This window comes from Meleagris gallopavo, chromosome 3 (assembly GCF_905368555.1).
Source record: "Meleagris gallopavo chromosome 3, MGAL_WU_HG_1.1, whole genome shotgun sequence".
NCBI lineage: Eukaryota > Metazoa > Chordata > Aves > Galliformes > Phasianidae > Meleagris > Meleagris gallopavo.
The window spans coordinates 1,165,655-1,185,298 of record NC_139406.1 but is presented as its reverse complement, the minus strand read 5'-3'; the positions used below and the strand labels follow the sequence as shown (position 1 = coordinate 1,185,298).

Genomic DNA, 19,644 nt, shown 5'->3' with positions numbered 1-19,644 from the left:
CCCAGAGAGATTTTGGATGCCAGATCCCTGGACGTGTTCAAGACCAGGTTGGATGGTTCCCTGGACAGCCTGGTCTAGTGCCAGATCTGGAAGTTGGTAGCCCTGTCTGTGGCAGGGGCGTTACAACTTGATGACCCTTGAAGGTCCCTTCCAATCCAAGCCATTCTATGATTCTACAAATGAATATTTGGTTACTAGTAGTGTCGGAAATATCCGAATAATTTTGCCAGGACGGTATCTCTGATAAAAGCAGATTTTATTCGTGATTGCAATGGCGGGCGTCCCGCAAGCAGGAGCGCACCTATGGACACAGCATGACAACTTTTATACCCTTTTTCTCTCCCTTACCTCCCCCCCCTCCCCCGTTTCCCCACTTGCTGGGTACTCCAGGTTCACAATCTTATCAGAGGATTTAATTGGATCGTTATCTGGTGTCTCAGTGCTCTTCTTGTCCTATTGATAAGGTGATTTGCTTGGAATTCCTGTTAAACAAAGAGTACGGAGGGGAGGGGAGATGTCCGATCTTCTCCAGGCATTCCCCGTATCATGTAGTGAATTGTCCTTTTAAATTGGCAGAATACTGTTGCAATGTGTGACATATATTCTCAATGTTGGCTATACATATATACATACATATTACTTTAACTTATAGAACTCTAATAAAGTAGTAAGGCCCCTGAAATGAACTATAAAACAAAAACCCCAAACGGTAAAGACCATGAAGTTAACAAAATTCTTATTTTGTTCTGATGCAGAAACAACATTCAGTTCTCACAGTAGTAAGGTTGACCAAAGCAACCATAATAAGCAAAAACCACAGAAGGATACTTGTGAGACTGACCAGAGTATTTAAGTCAGTTATGTGGAAATGCCTTATAGCTCCTCAATTCCTTACCTAATGGGGCTTCTCAGTAGACCGGTTAAACTGATTGAAATGTCTGTTTTATGTAAGCTGAGCAATGGGAACTAATTATTGTATTGCTGAAAATTCAATTTAAAGCGTGGGTTTATCTTTTGCTTGACAGTGTAAAAGGAACTTTTTCAGTATCACTTCTGCTCCTCGTGTGTTCAAATGCATCAACTGACTGTAGTGGTAAAGCAGAGCTAAACTGTAACTTTCTCCTACATCTCCTCAGTACAATTGCGAGCAATTTCCCAAGTATGGAGTGTGTGCAAACCTAACAAAAGGAGCAAAGGTGTCTGGGTGTGGTGATACAGGAGATACAGGACCAATATAATAGTTTTGCGAAAGGAATCAATGTGTGAGGAGGAAGCAAGTGGTCTAAGACCACTAGACCACACATACCCAGAAGGACGTTTGTATGTATTAATGAAAGAATGAATATGTATGCCAAAGTATTGCATATGTAGGTCTTAACTGCTTCAATGTACAACCTGAACTCTGTAGGAATCAAATGTTGCTTCTGCATTAGAATTGGATAATATATATATTTTTATTCCATGATCTCCGCTGTCATAGTTCTTTTTGGGAGTCTTTCTGCTTAACTTGGAGAAGATCTCTGATAGTTTACGTCACTTATCGTTTAGATAACCCTTCCCAGGGACGCACGCTCTGTATATAGGTGTATATAGGTATATAGATGTATATTTTGTCATACACATTGCAAGAATATCCTGCACCAGATCAAACCAGAGAACAAGTCATGGCATGCCCGAGGAAGCTCCTGAAGAGACATCGGCATCATCCCCCGCCCCGGTGCTCCTTGTTTAACGAAGACTTGGAAGCAAATCACCATATCACTACGACAAGAAGAGCACTGAGACATCTTGGAAACAACAGGATGGCGACTGACTGACACCAGATAACAAACAAACTAACAAGTAAATAACAAATGTAAATCCTCTGATAAGATTGTGAACCTGGAGTACCCAGCCAGTGGGGAAACAGGGGAGGGGGGGGAGGCAAGGGGGAGAAAACAGGGTATAAAGGCTGTCATGTTGTGTCCATAGGTGCGCTCCTGCTTGCGGGACGCCCGCCATTGTAATCGCGAATAAAATCTGCTTTTATCAGAGATACCGTCCTGACAAAATTATTTGGATATTTCCAACAACTCTGATAGTGACTGCTTGATTTGTCTAGTGGCCTAGTACATATAGTGAGGAATAAAGGAATGCTGCTTTCTAACACAGCACTGGGGTTAGAGAGTTTTCTTCCCAGATTTTGGATATGGTAGCTGAGGGCTTATTTTGATCCACAGCAGCAGTCTTGATTAAGTATATGGTGAAAGGTAAATATGCACCTGACCCCACAACAGCATTTTAATAATTTAATAACTATGATAATTTCGTAATTCTGGATTGTATCAAAGTCATCCAGATTCTTACATGTTGTGTTATAGACAGCATCACTGCTGGGACCTGGGATTCAGGGGATCACACATACAAGTGTGAGAGATTAAAGATTAATCCCATTGCCTGCTGCTATATGGATATTCTGCAATACCAAAATTCCAAGGTCTGTAATTTATTTCAAATCATGCAAGTTTAGACAGGTGTATGTTTCTGCAAAACTCTGTGAGGAGGTGTTGTTGTCTTTAACTAAATATTTTGCTGTGAAAAGTGGATTTAATTGATAAGTGAATTATTGAGCAGTTATAATGGGTGAATAACCTTTTTGTGAATTTACCACACAACAGAGTCTGTGGCTCTAGTTAAAGTCAATTATTTCCCCTGCTGCTTTTATCTAATAGCTTTTAAAGATGCCAAACTTCTCTTGCATTCAAATGGCTTTCTGTCTGCCCGGAAAGCGTTAAGAGAATTTGCAGGATAAAGGATAAGAGCTAGCTGGGGTTGTCATCTGCATTAAAATCAGGTAGCACAAACTCCAGATGAGCAGCTAGTAAGCTGAAAAAAAAAAAAAATCAGTTTTAGCTCTCAGATATGTACATGTTCATCCTTGAATACTTTTAACTGGCTTTGGAATATTGGGGTTTTGTTTGTTTTTCTTCCAATTATACCACTGACATAGACATATGAGATAAACATTTAAGCATAATTAGTAGTAATTTTTTTATTACTGAGCGAATTGGAAACATAATTTTCCCTGCTATTATTGTTACAAAGGCACGGCAAAAAATCCTGCTTAATGCACCAAAAATTCTGAACAGTTGTTATGTAAATATACAAGTATTTCTAGAAAACCACTGGCTTCAAGAGAAGCCATATGTCCACAGGGTAACCCAAGATCAATTATGCCATTAAAATGGCTTACTTGTATACATGTTTATCTCAATAATTTCTAAATGCTCATCTATACTTAGAAATGTTCAGAAATACATGCAATCTATTCTTTCATTTTGGTTCCTGCAAAACAGCCCTTCTGTTACACTCAGAAAAGAAGTGCCAAAGTGTTCTGCCCAAACCAACCTCAGAGAAATGACAGAACGGCAGTCACTGCTACCACAGAGAAATGCAGCGGGACCCACCACTTAAGACATGTCCCCTTAGTTCTTTACCGTTGGAATGACTTGCAAATGGAAAATAAAAAAGAAAAAATTTTGAAGAATAGATCTAAAGCACGAGATAAACTTGCTTTCTTGCTTTGTGCCTTTCAAGAAATTGAAAGGGTATTGTATCCTGATTATATCAGCTGGCTGGAAGTGCTTTCTCTTTTGTCAGTTCTGAAAAGATAACCTGCATGTAAATTCTTCCTTTTAGGCTAAGAAGATGGGCCTGGGTAGAAAGAATAGTGTTGCTGTTACTGTTAAACAATTCAATGACATTTCAGAAAGGTTTGTGAACAGCGTGCATCCTCCCTTCAACTTTCATTTAAACTTCACATGCAGTGCATGAGAGACCCCCCTGGACAAATACTTTGGGATTTAACCCACAGTTTAATGGGTATTCTAGTATGTGGTAGGCTTAGTAAGTCACATTAGCCCACAGCTGATGACAAAGAGCTCCTGATAGTATTTTTGCAATATTTTTACAGAAGGCTTGCTGGTTTAAACATGAGTTATTCCTGGCACTTGCACAGCTTCGAGCTAATATGCAGCATGTCTAAACTCAATCAGTGCCTAAACTGCAAGTCGTGAATTTCTCTCATCAGCTTGCATTCTGCTCTTAATTTGTACAACCACTTGTACAGATAACAGCAAGGAGGTGTTTAGCAGTGTGGCTGGGCTTAACTCCCACTGGAAGTCAAAGGGTTGTGCCTGCTGCTGGCAGGACTAGGTATGTTGGGCTTCCCTAGACAAATCAATCCCCAACAGCACTGTGAAACAGAGAGCCAGTGCGTATTATATATATCTGCCTAGTTAATGCACGGATATGCAGTACATGAAAGATCCTAGAGCTCTCCAAGAAAAAGTCAACAGTGGTTTGTAATGTGATCAGAGCAAAGTATTTCTTCCTACATCTTTTCTGTAAAATGACTTCATTCTGTTTGCTAAAACTAAAGCGATCTCTTTCTGTAAATGCTTTTGTATGTGTACATACTATGTGCTTGCATATGTTTCTGTGCAAATGCAAATATAAAAATAAATATGTACAAAATATGGACACAGAGTGGACAATTTCATCCAGTAAGTAGCTGATCTTCCAGCCAGAAGTACTACGCAGTCGTTATCAGCAACGAAATAATCAGCACTTTGTGGCACTCAGTGATTCTGAGATTGTAACGGTCATGCTGCAGAACTACAAAGCCAGCTTTTACTCCGACAGAAATTACAACCTAGGGAAGTCTTACCCACTTCCAGAGATCGCACAGAGACTTTACTTATTTATTTATTTTACACAGTTGAGTTTTACTTTTAAACTTGTCAGAAGCAAGTACTTTGCCTCAGCCTTATTGCTGCATTTCGATTTTTCAGCTGCCACTTACCTCATTTGCCTTTTTACAGCCAGACATGTCTGAAACATCCCTTGCTGAGTAATAGTCGAGAGAAGGAAACTCGGTTCTATCATTTGTTGCTCCGTATGACACTATAAACTGCATATTAAACATAATGTGGGAAGCTAAAGGGACAGGAGCGAGTCAGCCGAGGTACGTATTCTGTCTTGAGATTTTGTCGGCGCTAAAAAAAAAAACGTTTTACCTCCCTTAAGGCTCCAAACGCCCTCCCGCTGGTCCTCCGGCGGCCGCATTGCCAGATGCCGCCACCAGGGGGCAGCCTCGGGCGGCTGCTTCGTTTCGAAGGCTCCTGTTTGCGGAGCAGGATTAGTGAGTAGGACCGCTTGCCGACTGCCGCAAAACCGATCGATCGGTCACAGGACGTTGTTGCTCCTTTTATTCCAGAAGACGAAGTTTAATGATACGCTTCCGGGATAACACCTTGAAATTAACAAGCCCACATTTCTTTTAGCATCTTCTTGTGTACTTTGCATATTAAGGACAGGATTTACCAAGCTTGTATAATAGAGTGGATGAATAAGATACATAATTTGCTAGACAAACATATTGCAAATCATTTGGTAAAAATTTATTTCTCAGTGGAAAGCTTGAGGACTGCAAATATTTTTTTTCCTTCTTTCTGAATTTTTTTAGTAGCATGAAAAGACATGGTTACACCCCAAAATTTCTCTGTAATAGCAATAGAATTGACTTGCTTCTTGGTGAGATAACGTGGTTTAATTTAACTCTTAAAAAAAAAATCCATGACAATGGTAGCTGATATTATTTTTTTTTTAACATCTCATTTCATTTTTTAAGTATTCATTTACTTTCAATCTAGTAACATTTTAATAATCAGTTTTCAAAAAAGAAAGAAAGGAAGAAAGGAAGGAAGGAAGGAAGGAAGGAAGGAAGGAAGGAAGGAAGGAAGGAAGGAAGGAAGGAAGGAAGGAAGGAAGGAAGGAAGGAAGGAAGGAAGGAAGAAAGAAAGAAAGAAAGAAGGAAAGAAGGAAAAGAATAGCTTACTACCTCCCTAATCTTTTCCCCTTGAAGACCTTCCTATATCTAATAAAATAGATGTAAATCGTAGAATCACAGAATGGCCTGGGTTGAAAAGGACCACAGTGCTCATCCAGTTCCAACCCCCTGCTGTGTGCAGGTCACCAACCAGCAGCCCAGGCTGCCCAGAGCCACATCCAGCCTGGCCTTGAATGCCTGCAGGGATGGGGCATCCACAGCCTCCTTGGGCAACCTGTTCCAGTGCCTCACCACCCTCTGGCTGAAAAACTTCCTCCTCATATCCAACCTAAATTTCCCCTGTCTCAGTTTAAAACCATTCCCCCTTGTCCTATCACCATCCACCCTCACAAACAGCCGTTCCCCCTCCTGTTTATCCGCTCCCTTCAAGTACTGGAAGGCCACCATGAGGTCTCCCTGCAGCCTTCTCTTCTCCAGGCTAAACAAGCCCAGTTCCCTCAACCTTTCCTCTAGGAGAGCTGCTCCAGCCCTCTGATCATCATAGTGCCCTCCTCTGGACCTACTCCAAGAACTCCATGTCCTTCCTGTGCTGGGGGGGCCCAAATACCATACAATAAATACTATATTGCTGCCTGTAACTGATTGCCACTCACTGCAAATGTCAGTGCAATCTCTTCTGCTCAGCCAGATTTGAACAGATTTGCATTTCTAAAATCAGGCACATAGTGGGGCTGCAGGAACTGCGAGTGTCTCAGGTACTGCTTTTGGACCTACAAGTTTGGAGACAGAGTGACTTAAAGTTTGAAGTTTGCTTCACACTGTAAATAGTTGTCCATCAACTTCTCCCTAGCAATGGGTACCTAACTGCTGTGGGCTGCAGGTGTGTTTAGACTGAAGGGAGCTGAAACAACTGAACAGAATTTGTACTTTATGTTTTCATCAATGCAAACTGTTTTCACAGCTCATGCGTCAGAAATGGACAAAGTCAAAAGTAGCACAGTAAAGGAGGAATGCTAGTCAGCGAATCTGAAAGCAGTCCCCTATATCTGTCTGCTCCACATGCAATGGCTTGCTTCTTCTGCCAAAGAAAAAAATGCTTCCACCCAGCCAGTGGTACATTCCTTTGTATTCCATACAGTATTGAAGTTACTATTGAAAGGTTTTTTTTTAATACAACGTAGCTAACAAAAATCTTGTCTGCAAACCTTTCAAAACATGGGCTTGTTGATATGCTAACATCTATGAGGAAACAGTCAAGAATGGATCAGTCTGGGCTGTGCCTCCAGGAAGCCATAATTCACTGCAGCTGCAGCCTGCTTAGTACACCATAGTAGGTCTCTGTGGGGACAAAAGTACTAGCCAAAAATTGCATGAAACACATATACATAACACATCTTAAGTACCTTGGTAATGGTGTTTTCTGCCAGAAAAAAAAAGCAAAAAAAAACCCCAAAAAACAAAAAACCAGGCACCCACTGCAGGTGTTGTGCTGTATTTGCCCTCAGAGCAAAGGTGAGAAGAACTGCCCTTGCCTCTTACCTGATGCTTCTGGACAGCCTTCATACTGGCCTGCTGAGTCCTGCTGTGGTGACGCCTCTGTTCCTGCAGCTGAGACATCACAGGAGGAAAAGTCCTCAGCACCCTACTCTGCTTTCACGCCTGTGCCTCGTCACTAGGATTCCTACACCTGAACTGCCTAAGGAATTTCCCCACTGCGAAAGAACAAATGGGTCCAGCAACTTGAGTTACAGCCTAAGCCTATCATCCTGCTCTTTTGGGCCACAGTTCTTCCATTCGTAGACACTATCATTTCACTACATATCTGATATCTGGGAAGGGATTTGAAGGAGTTATTGGTCCAGGTAGGCAATGTAATTGTGGTCATTACATATGCATAGCTCTCAGATGATACAGAATTGAACTGAAAACAGGTCCAGCCACATCATCAGCCTTTGCCGTACTGCTTTAGAGTCTGCAATGATATTTCTGAATGCTGAAACAGAACTTAGAACAGAGACACCATGTGAAAGTATGAGCATACTGTATTCAGAATTATTTGCCATGCAATTAAAAACCCACATAGAATCACAGAATGGCCTGGGTTGAAAAGGAGCACAAAGCTCATCCAGTTCCAACCCCCTGCTGTGTGCAGGTCACCAACCAGCAGCCCAGGCTGCCCAGAGCCACATCCAGCCTGGCCTTGAATGCCTGCAGGGATGGGGCATCCACAGCCTCCTTGGGCAACCTGTTCCAGTGCCTCACCACCCTCTGGCTGAAAAACTTCCTCCTCATATCCAACCTAAACCTCCCCGTCTCAGTTTAAAACCATTCCCCTTGTCCTCCCATCCACCCCTATAAACAGCCATTTCCCCTCCTGTTTATACACTCTCTTCAAATATTGGAAGGCCACAAAGAGGTCTCCCTGGAACCTGGAGTACATACTGTACCGTAATTGAAGGTTGGGAAATCCCAGATCTGAATGACTGCTCTCCCAGGTTTTCCATGTAATTTGTAGCTCACTCTTTCAGATTAAGATTTGAAAACCAATACCTAACTTAAGCTATTCTAAATAAAGTCCTTCTGTTTTCCAGAAGCTGCTTAGTCTGTTGGCTGTATTTGTGTTGTGGAGGGCCGTGGGTCCTCAGTATCCTGGAAGATCAGCCAACTTTTCTCTTTCCTTCAGCTACTAAATGAGAAACAGCAGAGTACTATCAGTGATTCAGCTTTGTAACACTTGTTATCCGTTTGTTTGGGTGTAATTTTCTGTACGAGAAAGCAGCCTTACTTAAGCCTATAACGTCTAAGTGAATATCAAGAACAGGAATAGAGTTTTCTTGTAAAAACCATAACTGCAAAAATGCAGGTACAGATATTAAACTGATTCACCAAATGCACCAATAAGTACCTCCATTACACTTTGTGTAACGCTTATCTTCCATGTGAGGCTCTCCAAGATCAAAGAATTTCTGATAAATGGAAAATATACCCCAACCTTCTTCACATCAGTGATATTTTCTTTTTTGTGTGTGTTCCAATGATTGTTTTTCAGTCTTTGATGTTAAGCTGAACATTTTCTGTCATGTTTTGTGTGGTGTCACTCATGATTCTCAAAAGTAAAGCTCATGGGATAAACTAGACAGAAAATAGAAGAAAGGAAATTTCAGAAAAAAACAGTTAACAAAAATGCACAGGGAAAGAGAAATACAAGTGAGTAAATTTGGAAAAAAACAAAAAAGAAAAAACATGAGAAATGAAGTATCTAAGAAGAAAAGTTCAGGAATGAGAAGTGTCTAGAAAAATCAATAAGAAAAATCCAGCAAGAAGTTTTTTTGTAAGGTTGTTTTTTGTTCTTTTTTAAGTAGGAAATGTTATTCACCCTTTAAAAAAATTTAGGATTAAAAACTTTTGAGGGGGCGGGGGCTGTAGGGGAACACACAAACAGATGACATGAAAAATGGTTTAATAAATGAATTAGGTTTAATAAATTAATTAAATTTAATAAATTGATTAGAATGAATTTGAATTAAATGAAAGGAATTAGAATTCATCTGTTTCAACTTGCAAACAGAAATCTGTACACTACTTAGAATAGCATGTATAAACCTAACTTCTATTAAAAGCAAGAAAAATATTTAGAAAATCTCACTGCATATATATCTTCAACTTCAGACATAAAAAAATATAGGCAGCTGAAGTCTTTCAGGGCACCTATTTCCACTTCCAAAATATAATAATTCCCTACAACATAGATGTGTTGTGAAGAGAACTGATTACAATTCTACAAGACTGAATTGTTCTTAGTTTCTTGTGAGAGTCCTGTAAAATAACATACCCAGCTAGAAGTAAGTAGCCATTTTTTTCTTGTTGCTAGTCTATTTTGAAGCATTGCTTGCTTCATTCTGAGTAGATGATTGCTTTCTGTAGAAAACATTTTTGTAAATACTTTTGGTACTTTGTTCTTTATAGAAAATGAGGCCAGGCATGCTACAGACACTGCATTCCATTTCTGCGTTTGATTTCTTCATATAACCTACACAGGGGTTAAAGTCTTCTCAGTTGCTTGTGAACTGCTTTAAAAATTTGCTTCATAAGGTTTGCATTTTCCATTATCTCATACTTTTATGAGCACACACATACACTTTTATAAAGTGGCAGAAGAATGATCTTAACTTACAAACACTCTATGCTTCTATTCAAAGTATCAAATTTTAACACCTGGAGATGTAACTACTTGGCACTTAGATAAAGCACTTTCACTGATGAACACCAAGGGCACCCATGGAAACTTACATTTGCTCAGCACCACTAGAGTTCAGTCCACCTATAGACCAGCTGCACAGCTACGAAGCAATAAGCCCAACTCAGTTTTGGAAAGCTGTGGTATGCAGTTTCCAGTTTAAAAGCAGGACATTTCAAAAACCTACAGGTAAACTAAAGCAGAAGCTATGCTTGTTAGGATCCTGTTACTGAAAGATTTATTAAGAAAACCTTTCTTTCCCTCTCCCCAACAACTTCCTTATCTCTGGAAGCAGAGAAGCAATTTGTTCTAGGTGCCACTGAACACCAATGGAATGACTTCAGTGCATTAGCAAACACTTCAACGACAAGAAAAAATTCCACCTTGTGAGAACAACAGGGAAGGCAGCAGCCTCAGCACTCCCCCACACCAAGTGGACATACACACCGATGCTCATGTGGGTGATGCCACCTAGTGCAGTCAGAGTTTAGCACAGCTATTTTGATCCTTTGATGGCTGGGTATCAGCAAGAATTTTATGAGACTTACCAGTAGTACCTGCTGTTTTCAAGGGCAGAAATGTCATAGATGACAAATAAAACCAAAAACTATCCCATGTCTTCAAAGGAGATCACACAAGCCTTCTTACCTGTCAGGCCAGCTTCCCTATATAAAGCAGTTGGGCACTAGCATATTATCCAGTTTATTTGCATGGTTTGTGAAAATGACATTCCCAGCTCAGAGGAAACACAAAAGCAGGCATTAAGGACACCTTACAATTAAATACTCGAAGTCTTAACAAGAAGAAATGATGTTAAGATGGAAAAGTTGCAGTAATCATAGAATTGAAGGAGTTGGGAGGGAGATCATAGAGCACAACCTCCTTGCTAAAGCAGGTTCCCTACAATAGGGCACACAGGTGGCTGTCCAGGTGGCTCGTGACAATCACCAGAGTAGGAGACCATAACCTGTCTGGGCATCTGTTCCGGTGGTCCATCGCTCTATCAGGAAATAAGTTCTTCATTGCATTAGCATGGAGATTCCTGTCTTCCAGTGTCTGCCCATTTCCCCTTGTTCTACAGTTGCTCACCACCAAAAAAAGTCTCATCTACTTGACTCCCACACTTTTATAAACAGTTATGTGATTCCCTCTCAGCTCTCTTCTCCAGACTGAAGAGTTCTGGGTCTCTCAGCCTTTCCTCACAAGGGAGATGCTTCAGGCCCTTAATAATCTTTGTTACCCTCCACAGGACTCATTCTAGGAGATTCCTTGTGTTTTTTGAACCGGGGAGCCCAGAACTGGAGTCAATGTTCCAGATGTGGACTCAGCAGGGCAGAGTAGCAGGGAAAGATCACCTCCCTCAGCCTGCTGGCCACGTTCTTTTTAATGCATTTTGGGACAGCCTTCCAGTCCACAAAGGCACACTGCTGGCCCACGGACAACTTGTTGCCAATCAGAACAGTCAGGTCCTTCTCTGCAAAGCTTTTCTCCAGCAGGTCTGTGGATTGATACATGCGGTTACTCCTCCTCCCCTGGTGCAAGACTCTTCCCTTGCTCTTGTTGAGAACGGTATCCACCATTCTCCCCCATCTACTCAGCCAATGATGACATCACAGAAAGCTACAGGTTGGTCAAGCATGACTTCCCCTTGTTGTATCCACGTTGACTGCTACCAATAACATTCTTCTCTTCCAGTTGCTTGGAGAGGGAGTTTTCTTCCATTCCTCAGGTGATCTTCCAATATTAAGTGGCATATTCAGAGTGTTTTAAATAAAATATTAAATTTTTCACGTTTATGATAAGATGCAGTAGTATTTGGCATCTTGAGCAAGTATGATTGTACTAGACACTCGGCTAGAGTATATGGAGGGCTTGTTTAGATTGTCTGAAGTGATGCATTAGCTACCGTCAGGAACTTACCAGCTATATTTATAGTAAATATTGGATATAATCAAAGCTGCTCACCTGGAAAACTACATTGCATTTAGCATTTTATTCACTTGTGTTCTAATGTGTTGCAAACCTTCCAGTTCAGTCAATTCATTACACACAGGCATTCACCTGCTTTATTTCAAATGCTTTCTTGAATGTAGAAAGGTCTAGAAAAGCCTAAGCAGGTTCAAAACAGTGTCTAGGCCATCTTAGTCAAAATGAGTCCCAGTTTTATTTCATCTTACACAACATGGAAACAAGGAATAATCAACATCATAGTTAGTGCCAATACGTAGATAAGAAACGTTTTCAGCCTACAACTTCACAGGTTGTGAATTATCCATTCACAGTAAAGCTGAACAGTGCAACTGCATTATCTGCCAACCCCAATGTCACCAGAATTATTTTCAAATGTTTTTATATGCTGTTCTTCAGGGATTAGTTGCCTTGGGAATGACTTGTATTATTCAACGTTATTTTCCTCCCTGGCAAAGCACTGTCTTCAAAGATAGCCTTAAATGGTGCAGAAGCGGGGCAAGTTTTTGATACTCTGATTTAACAAAATTGCCATGATCCTAAACAAAAGTAATCCTTTCCAAACTTGAGTCAAAGGATCAAAGTTCACTCTATTTTATTTTACCAGATGTAAAAATAAACCTAGCAGGAATTGAGAATTCATCTGCATGGAGCCGAGGGGCACACATAGTACAGCACTTCACTTTTGATATGACACCTGGACTTGAATACATGTTAGCTCCAGACATTTATCTTTCCATGTCATGTAACTGCAGTTCATATAGATGGACGTATAAATGCTAAGTACGTACACACCGTGCCCAGAAATACTTGTGGTATTTGAAATGTGGAAATCAGAATAAGATAAACACATTCTCAGTTTCTGCAGGTACTTTTGTTTACTTGTAAAAGGGGGCAGTTGTAGTTTGGTAATGTCTGTAAGTATATGGTGTTCCAAACGGTCCCAGGTTTTAGTCTGTGACAAATTTCAAGGAGTGGAAGCATTGTTTCCTGTAATTATCATCCAGAGTAGTTACAATGGTTTTTTTTTTTTTTTTTTTTTTTTCCACATACTAATATTGTCATTATTCATTTTATTCATTCTTTTATTTAGGGAAGAGACAAAATATCCATCAAACTAGGTGAATTTTCAAAAATATGTGGGAGACCTGCCACATATTACTGAACAATAAAAGCAACTTGTAATTGCAAACAACTAAAAGCATAAGTCACAAGTGACACAAAGTTCTTGGTTTATTTTAGCATCAGTAATTTTAATTCCTTCATAATTTACTTGCAAATTAGCTTTCTTTTCAAGAAAAAGAAAAGTACATCTTTCACTGCTATCTGGGTTTGAAAAAAGCTTGTACTTGACTGTGAAAAAAACACACCAGAATTAGAGTAAAAATGATTGCTTGCTCAACTGAGTGTAAGTCAGTTCTTCATGATGGTGTGAAGGTGGTTGTGATTAATCAACAAAATGTGTCTTCTGCCTGTAAAAATTCATTAGGTTTTCTCAGTCTTCTGAAATAGAAACATTAAAGCATTCTGGCAACTACTTCATTATGCAAATTACTGAAACTTATCTGATCTAGACAGAAATCACACAAAATACATACTTGGATATTTGCTAACTCTTCTTCATAGTAACTCAGGGTCTTAATTGTGCTAGACCTTAAGAATCTAGAGACCAAGCATCATATTTTTAACTACTGGGTTCCAGCTGTAATACTTTTAAACACTTCCTGGTTTCTGTTGATGCCAAAGAACCACTTCTGTTACAATATTGTTTATACTCTGTTCTGCTCACAAAGAGACAAAATTGCTTCTGAGAGGTTCTTACTTACACCAGAACTTACAGGTAGGCCAATAGTCATACACAGAAAGAAGAGATGAACGCACCCAGCTGGTGAAGGAGATTTCTGGCCATGCAGAACTTCTCAGGAGGCAGCCTATGTCCCCTCTCCAGATGCTCAATCCCCAGTTCAAGTGGTGACCTCACAGTTCCCCTACATACACCAATTCAGATCATCCACTGTTCAGACCATCACTCAAGTACTGATTTCCCAGGTTCCTGAATGGTTAAAGAATTAACAGAAGCTGTCATCACTGACCTAAAAATGTTTGCCAACCTCTGGAGAAAAAAAAACCCACAAACCTAAGATGCCAAAAGGATTGATGTTCTTACCAATGTATGTCTGATATTGTGATGCTCTTTTCTGATAGTCCCTCTAGTAGCCACCAGTGCTCTAGCAAACCTATTCCCATTTCTGCCTACAGACTGCAGATATAGTGATCAGCTATCTACCTGCAACTCCCAGGTGGAGAGATAGCAGGATGATCAGATTTAGAATCAAACATACATCTGTCTTCAGCAGCAAGAATTAAAAATCCTCTGGCAGGCTACTTACTGTTGTGGTCAGGACATTCATTACAATGCTGAAATTCAATCTGCTGCAGACTTCCAATACAATAGCTCAGGTGAAAAGCACTTGGTAGAGAAGAGCAAAATCAGAAGTTTGGAGGACAAGTACAATCCTGTGCTAATCTTGGTGACACAGACAGCAAGAGGGCTCGCCAATGTTAACACTGGCCTGCAGCTGTGAATGAAAGAGCAGCAGATTAACTAAATTACCTTATTGGCGCAGCTGTTCTTAAGACTGCTTTCTTATTCAATATGTGGATATGGCACTACCTACCTTCCACATGCAGAGGTTTGTCTTTGTGAAAAACAACGTGACCTCTGCAGAATCAAAAGGCAAATGGTGACAACACAGGAAGAGGTAGAATCTTCCAAGTACCTCTGAATTTGGAAGGACAGATGGCTTCTTATTTCAATTAGCTTATACAAACATTCATGATAGATAGTGGCACTAATTTATGAGCAATGATGATAATCCTGAAACTCAAACTTTCCAGTTGTATGGGAACTGTTGAGTCACAGCCTGAATTGAGCACCTGGGGAAAGGACTGGGTCAGCCCCGGGAGCACAGGGGAAGGCAATTCAGTTGTGTGACAGGAAGGGGTGGAACCTGGCTGCACCTCTCTTAGACCCCACTTAAGGGCTGATTGCCACTGGGGGATGATCTCTTTTAAGATATCTCTCCTTGGTGAAGTTTTTCTCAGTGAATGTGAAATCTTCTGGTATAGGTAAGCAATCCCTTTCCTTTATAGCATTTCTCTGTTGTGCTGATCCTTCTGTCATTACACCTCTGGTGAAATGCCTTTTCCCATCATACTGGTTTGTCCAATTGCTACACCGCTCAGCAGATAAGCTGCAAAATCTATCACTTCTTCCCAGTATATTTAAACACTGCAGTCAACCATTCATCCCTTCCCTGAACGTTTTGTTTGATATTTACTGTACCTTGGTTCACAACCCCTCAAGAAGTAACAATAAGGGCAAAAATATACACATAGGCTCTTACTGGTTCAAGAGAGGGAGGTTCTCAGAACTAGGAACTAACTACATTCAGCTTAAAAGGAGGAATGAAGTCTTAGAACGGGAACAATCACTTACAAACAAGTCAAATGCTCTTGACTGAAACATTCAGAAAAACAGATCTGCCAGAAAAAGAGATATTCAGTACAGCCAAACAATCTTCAGAAGCATTTGTTCAGCAATATAGCCTAACAGGAATAGCTAAGCATTGTTAGAAGTAATTGTATTGTTCCTTAAATCTAAGATCTGAAGGAGTCTAACAATTAGCAGATTTGATGCCACACACAAAGACCAGCAGACCACCACAGAAAGGCATTTAAGCTCAATTTTGCCTTGTTCTGAGGCTCTCTATCTGACATTAGGCACATGTTCTCTTTGCAAGAAGCAAAATCGCTTCTCAGGAAGCAGCCTAGTTCAAAAGATGCCTCTTTTCAGTGTCTGGCCTTTAAGAGTACAGGTGGTTCTACCCTGGGTCTACCCTGTCTGGTCATGGGGAGAGCAGAGGCGCAAACATTTGCTTGTGCTCCTTAGCCCACCCACACTTCTACCAAGTGCTCAACCCCCAGCTCAAGCAGCGCCCTATGGCATGGAGATTGGAAGAGCTAGAGGAGGATATTTTGTGTTTCAGTAGAGATACTATGTATGAGTAGATATGGTTACAGTCAGTGTGCATTTCTTACAAAAGCCTTGATAACACTTTTTCTTGCAGCACTCATAACAATCCTTGCTTTCTCTGGCAAACGTAATACATTTCTGAAAAATGATAGCTGTAGCTTAGTCATTTTCAATTATTAGACGTGAACCTACAGGCAGGAAGTCCCACCTCCCAGCTGCAGGGTGTAATAGCAAGAGAATCTCTCCTACTCTTTTTCACTGCTACCAAGTGCAGTATATGGTAAGAAAGGCTCATGCTAGCATAACCAAAGCCTAATGCTAGTTTAGAAGAGCATTCTTCTTGTAAATAAGGCAAATTTATAGATCTCTGCAATGCTCTGACTGAAAAGAAAACAAAACTTAGTTTGTAGTATTCATAGACAAACTATTTCCTTTCAGGTCAAATAATATGCCTTATGTCAAACAGTGTGAAGACCTAGGAGGGGAAGGGGTATAATAAAAGGGAAGAAAAGGAGGATATAGTTGTTTTGGCCAGGAAAAGAAAACCTTGAAAATGTACTAAAATGTCTATTGTGATCTGCAATAATTTATAAAATAAATTATCCACATCAGCTTTCTCCTGGAAAAGAAAATGACTGTTAAGTATCTCATAAAAAGAGGTTATTCAAAACATTTTTCCTTTAAATTGTTAATGTTAGATTTGAATACAAAGCTCTCATAGTATTGAGAGGTAATAAGACCTCTGAGAAAGCAGTCTGTTTAGATAAGTGGTGAAACTTTGTGTCTTTACCTTGGGAATAGAGAATACTTTCCATGGATTTTTAGGAGCATATTTTAAGCCACTTCCTGGAGGTAAAAACATATAATCATCAGAATATAGTTCACAAGAATGCATGAGATACACAGAGAAACTCTTCTTGTACAAACTCTTGACGCACAAGACTACCGAACGCTGCTCTGAACAGACTCCAGATATCTGGAAATTGTAACTCCTGTCAGGGCTTGAGGATGCACAAAGGAGTACCAAGTATTCTGGTTATGAAGAAAGATGGAAAAAACATGCATTAAGCGTCCTTATCCACTAGGAACATGACAAGTATCCAGACAACTCTGCAACTTTACCAGGTTGCAAGATAAATTCCAAAAATGTCTCTATGATTTGTAGCAAGAAAAATTGTTACTCAGGCAAGTGCCGAACTCATATCAAACTCCTTAGAAGTTTGATCAAATGATCCAATATCATTTAGCTATATTCCATTTCTGAGTAGCCCTGGCTTCATCTGTTCTCAAGGAATGACCGTGAGGAAGTGTGCTGCACTCACAGGACTGGTTGGAATGGAGTGCTGAGCAGACTTCCAGACATAAATATATCCTTCCTGGTGATAAGATCAGATGGATAACTCAGAACTTTCCATGTTGCTTTTCACAGTGTGGGGAGGGGAAGGAGAACAAAAAAAAAAAAAAAACAACTTGCTTTTGGACTATGAGAATCTCTTACCTTTAGGTCTGAATATTTGAGTCACACCACTGACAGTGTCACAGTCAGATGTGATTAACCTCCACCCTGCGACTCAGGGAATGCCTTTCTTTAGAGAAAGAAAATATAACATGCTTCTCTCAAATCTGATTTAAAAGTATAGGCTTGAAAGCAGTTACTAGCTGGCCTACCTCCACAGCACGGAATGTGGTAACTTTATCAGACTATATGTATGTAGCACAGTATTGAAGAAAACCAAACCACCACCTCCCACTAACGATTAGGAAATTGATCAAACTTTTTTTTGCATGTGTGCTGCGAGATTTATCAGGCTACTGATACATGGTTGTAGTCTTTTTCCTTCTTTATACTCTAATTACGTCACAAACTCACAGGCACGGCAGTGTTTGTGCCACCAGCTTAGTGCTAAATCTACTCCTGAGTGATTTTTTACTTTTTTTTTTTTTTTTCAGCAAAACCTCTTCTCTCCCTTCACTTACCTTGCATATCCTCACAATAACTTATTTTTGCATCTCTATTGCTCCAATCAAATCTCTCAGTGCTCACGGCATCTGAAGGTTTTCCTGGCAGAAAGTAAATTGCAGGATCTCTTCATCGCTTTCACTGACACGTTGTATGCTTCAAAATTGGAAGCAGTGCACTAACCAAGATGAAAATAATAGTAATTGACGCTTGCACACCTTTAAGAAAAGTCAGATGTGCATATATAAATTCATTAAACGCATTGAGGACTGAAGACTTTTAGTAGTTTGTAATGTATATAAAAAATCACCGATAATTCATCAAATAAAGGTACTGGTTAGTGACAAGCTTTGACTACTCTTAAGATGTCTTTGAGGGAGACTTTCAAACTTGTGTCTCATTTTGTGAGCATGCTGAGTATGGCCAAAGAAATTAAAAATACTAAGTACCTTCTCTCTGGTTAAAAAGAGTGAATATGTTTGGGAATCTCTGTAGCATAACTTTACATTCATTGTTATGACAGAAGCAGGTTCAGCAGTAGCCTCTCTGCTATTAGCTACTCTTTCATCATATAGTCCTGTGAACTGTAGTACAGTCTCAGTGTGTAGTAGAACACTGCAACAAATGAGAAATTTGTGGAAATTAAAAGCAGATCCCTCTCAGCAGTTTCGTAAACTCATCCTGGAGTTGATTTCTCCCGAGAAGTTTGTCCTTGATAGTTTGGCTGCTGCTTCTTCTGAAGGAAATGTCTCCCCTTTCATGTCATGTGCATAAATTCCACTGGGCAATTTAAAATACAGTAAACATTCTGCTGGGGGGGAAGGGAGCGATATTTACTTTAGTATTCATTTATTTTTTCTTTCTGTGACCAATTACCCTGAAACTGGATTTTTTTTTCAGTATGTGTATGAATGAATCATGTTACACATGATGTCTCCATCTTACAGCGTGGATTTTTTTTTATTTTTTATTTTTTTGGCCTATCTCTTCAGAGTGCCAAACAAACTACCAGCATCACAATTAAAAGCAGAGGACTGTGTCTTGCCTCCTTAACAACAAATCAACACAAACATCAACAAGCATAATTCTCAGATCTCAAGCAAAAATCCCAATCTAGTGCAGGACCTGCTTTCCTCCCATACTTTTTGCCCACTTCTTTTCCACTTGCCTTGTTGATCTGTGGCCCTACTCTTCGCTGGGTAAAAAACTGATTGGATGGCTGGGCCCACAGAGTGGTGATGAATGGAGTTAATCCCAGCTGGTGACCAATCATGAGCGATGTTCCTCAGGGGTCAGTATTGGGGCCAGCCCTATTTACTATCTTCACTGATGATCTGCACAAAGGGAATGAGAGCATCTCAGTAAGTATGCAGATGACATCAAGTTGGGAGGAGCATTGATGTGCTTGAGGGTAGGAAGGCCCTACAGAGGGATCTGGATAGGCTGGATCAATGAACTGAGGCCAATTGAGTCAGCTTTAACATACCAAGTGCTGAGTCCTGCATTTTGGTTACAACAACCCCATGCATCCCTACAGGTTTGGGGCAGAGTGGCAGGCTGGAAAGCTGAACAGAGGGAAAGGATCTGGAGGTGTTAGTTGACAGCCAGCTAAA

General features: G+C 40.2%; 1 protein-coding gene across 1 annotated transcript; it reads right to left on the bottom strand.

Annotated features, from left to right (window-relative positions):
- Window positions 1-241: 241 nt before the first annotated feature.
- LOC146544563 (uncharacterized) lies at window positions 242-18,055 on the bottom strand. Its single transcript, XM_085219898.1, has 4 exons — window positions 18,049-18,055; window positions 5,058-5,245; window positions 4,844-4,951; window positions 242-2,865 (listed from the first exon to the last, which is right to left on the bottom strand). Exons 1-4 carry the CDS (start codon window positions 18,053-18,055, stop codon window positions 2,830-2,832), a joined length of 339 nt encoding a protein of 112 aa, XP_085076024.1. The 3' UTR covers window positions 242-2,829.
- Between the last annotated feature and the right edge of the window lie 1,589 nt (window positions 18,056-19,644).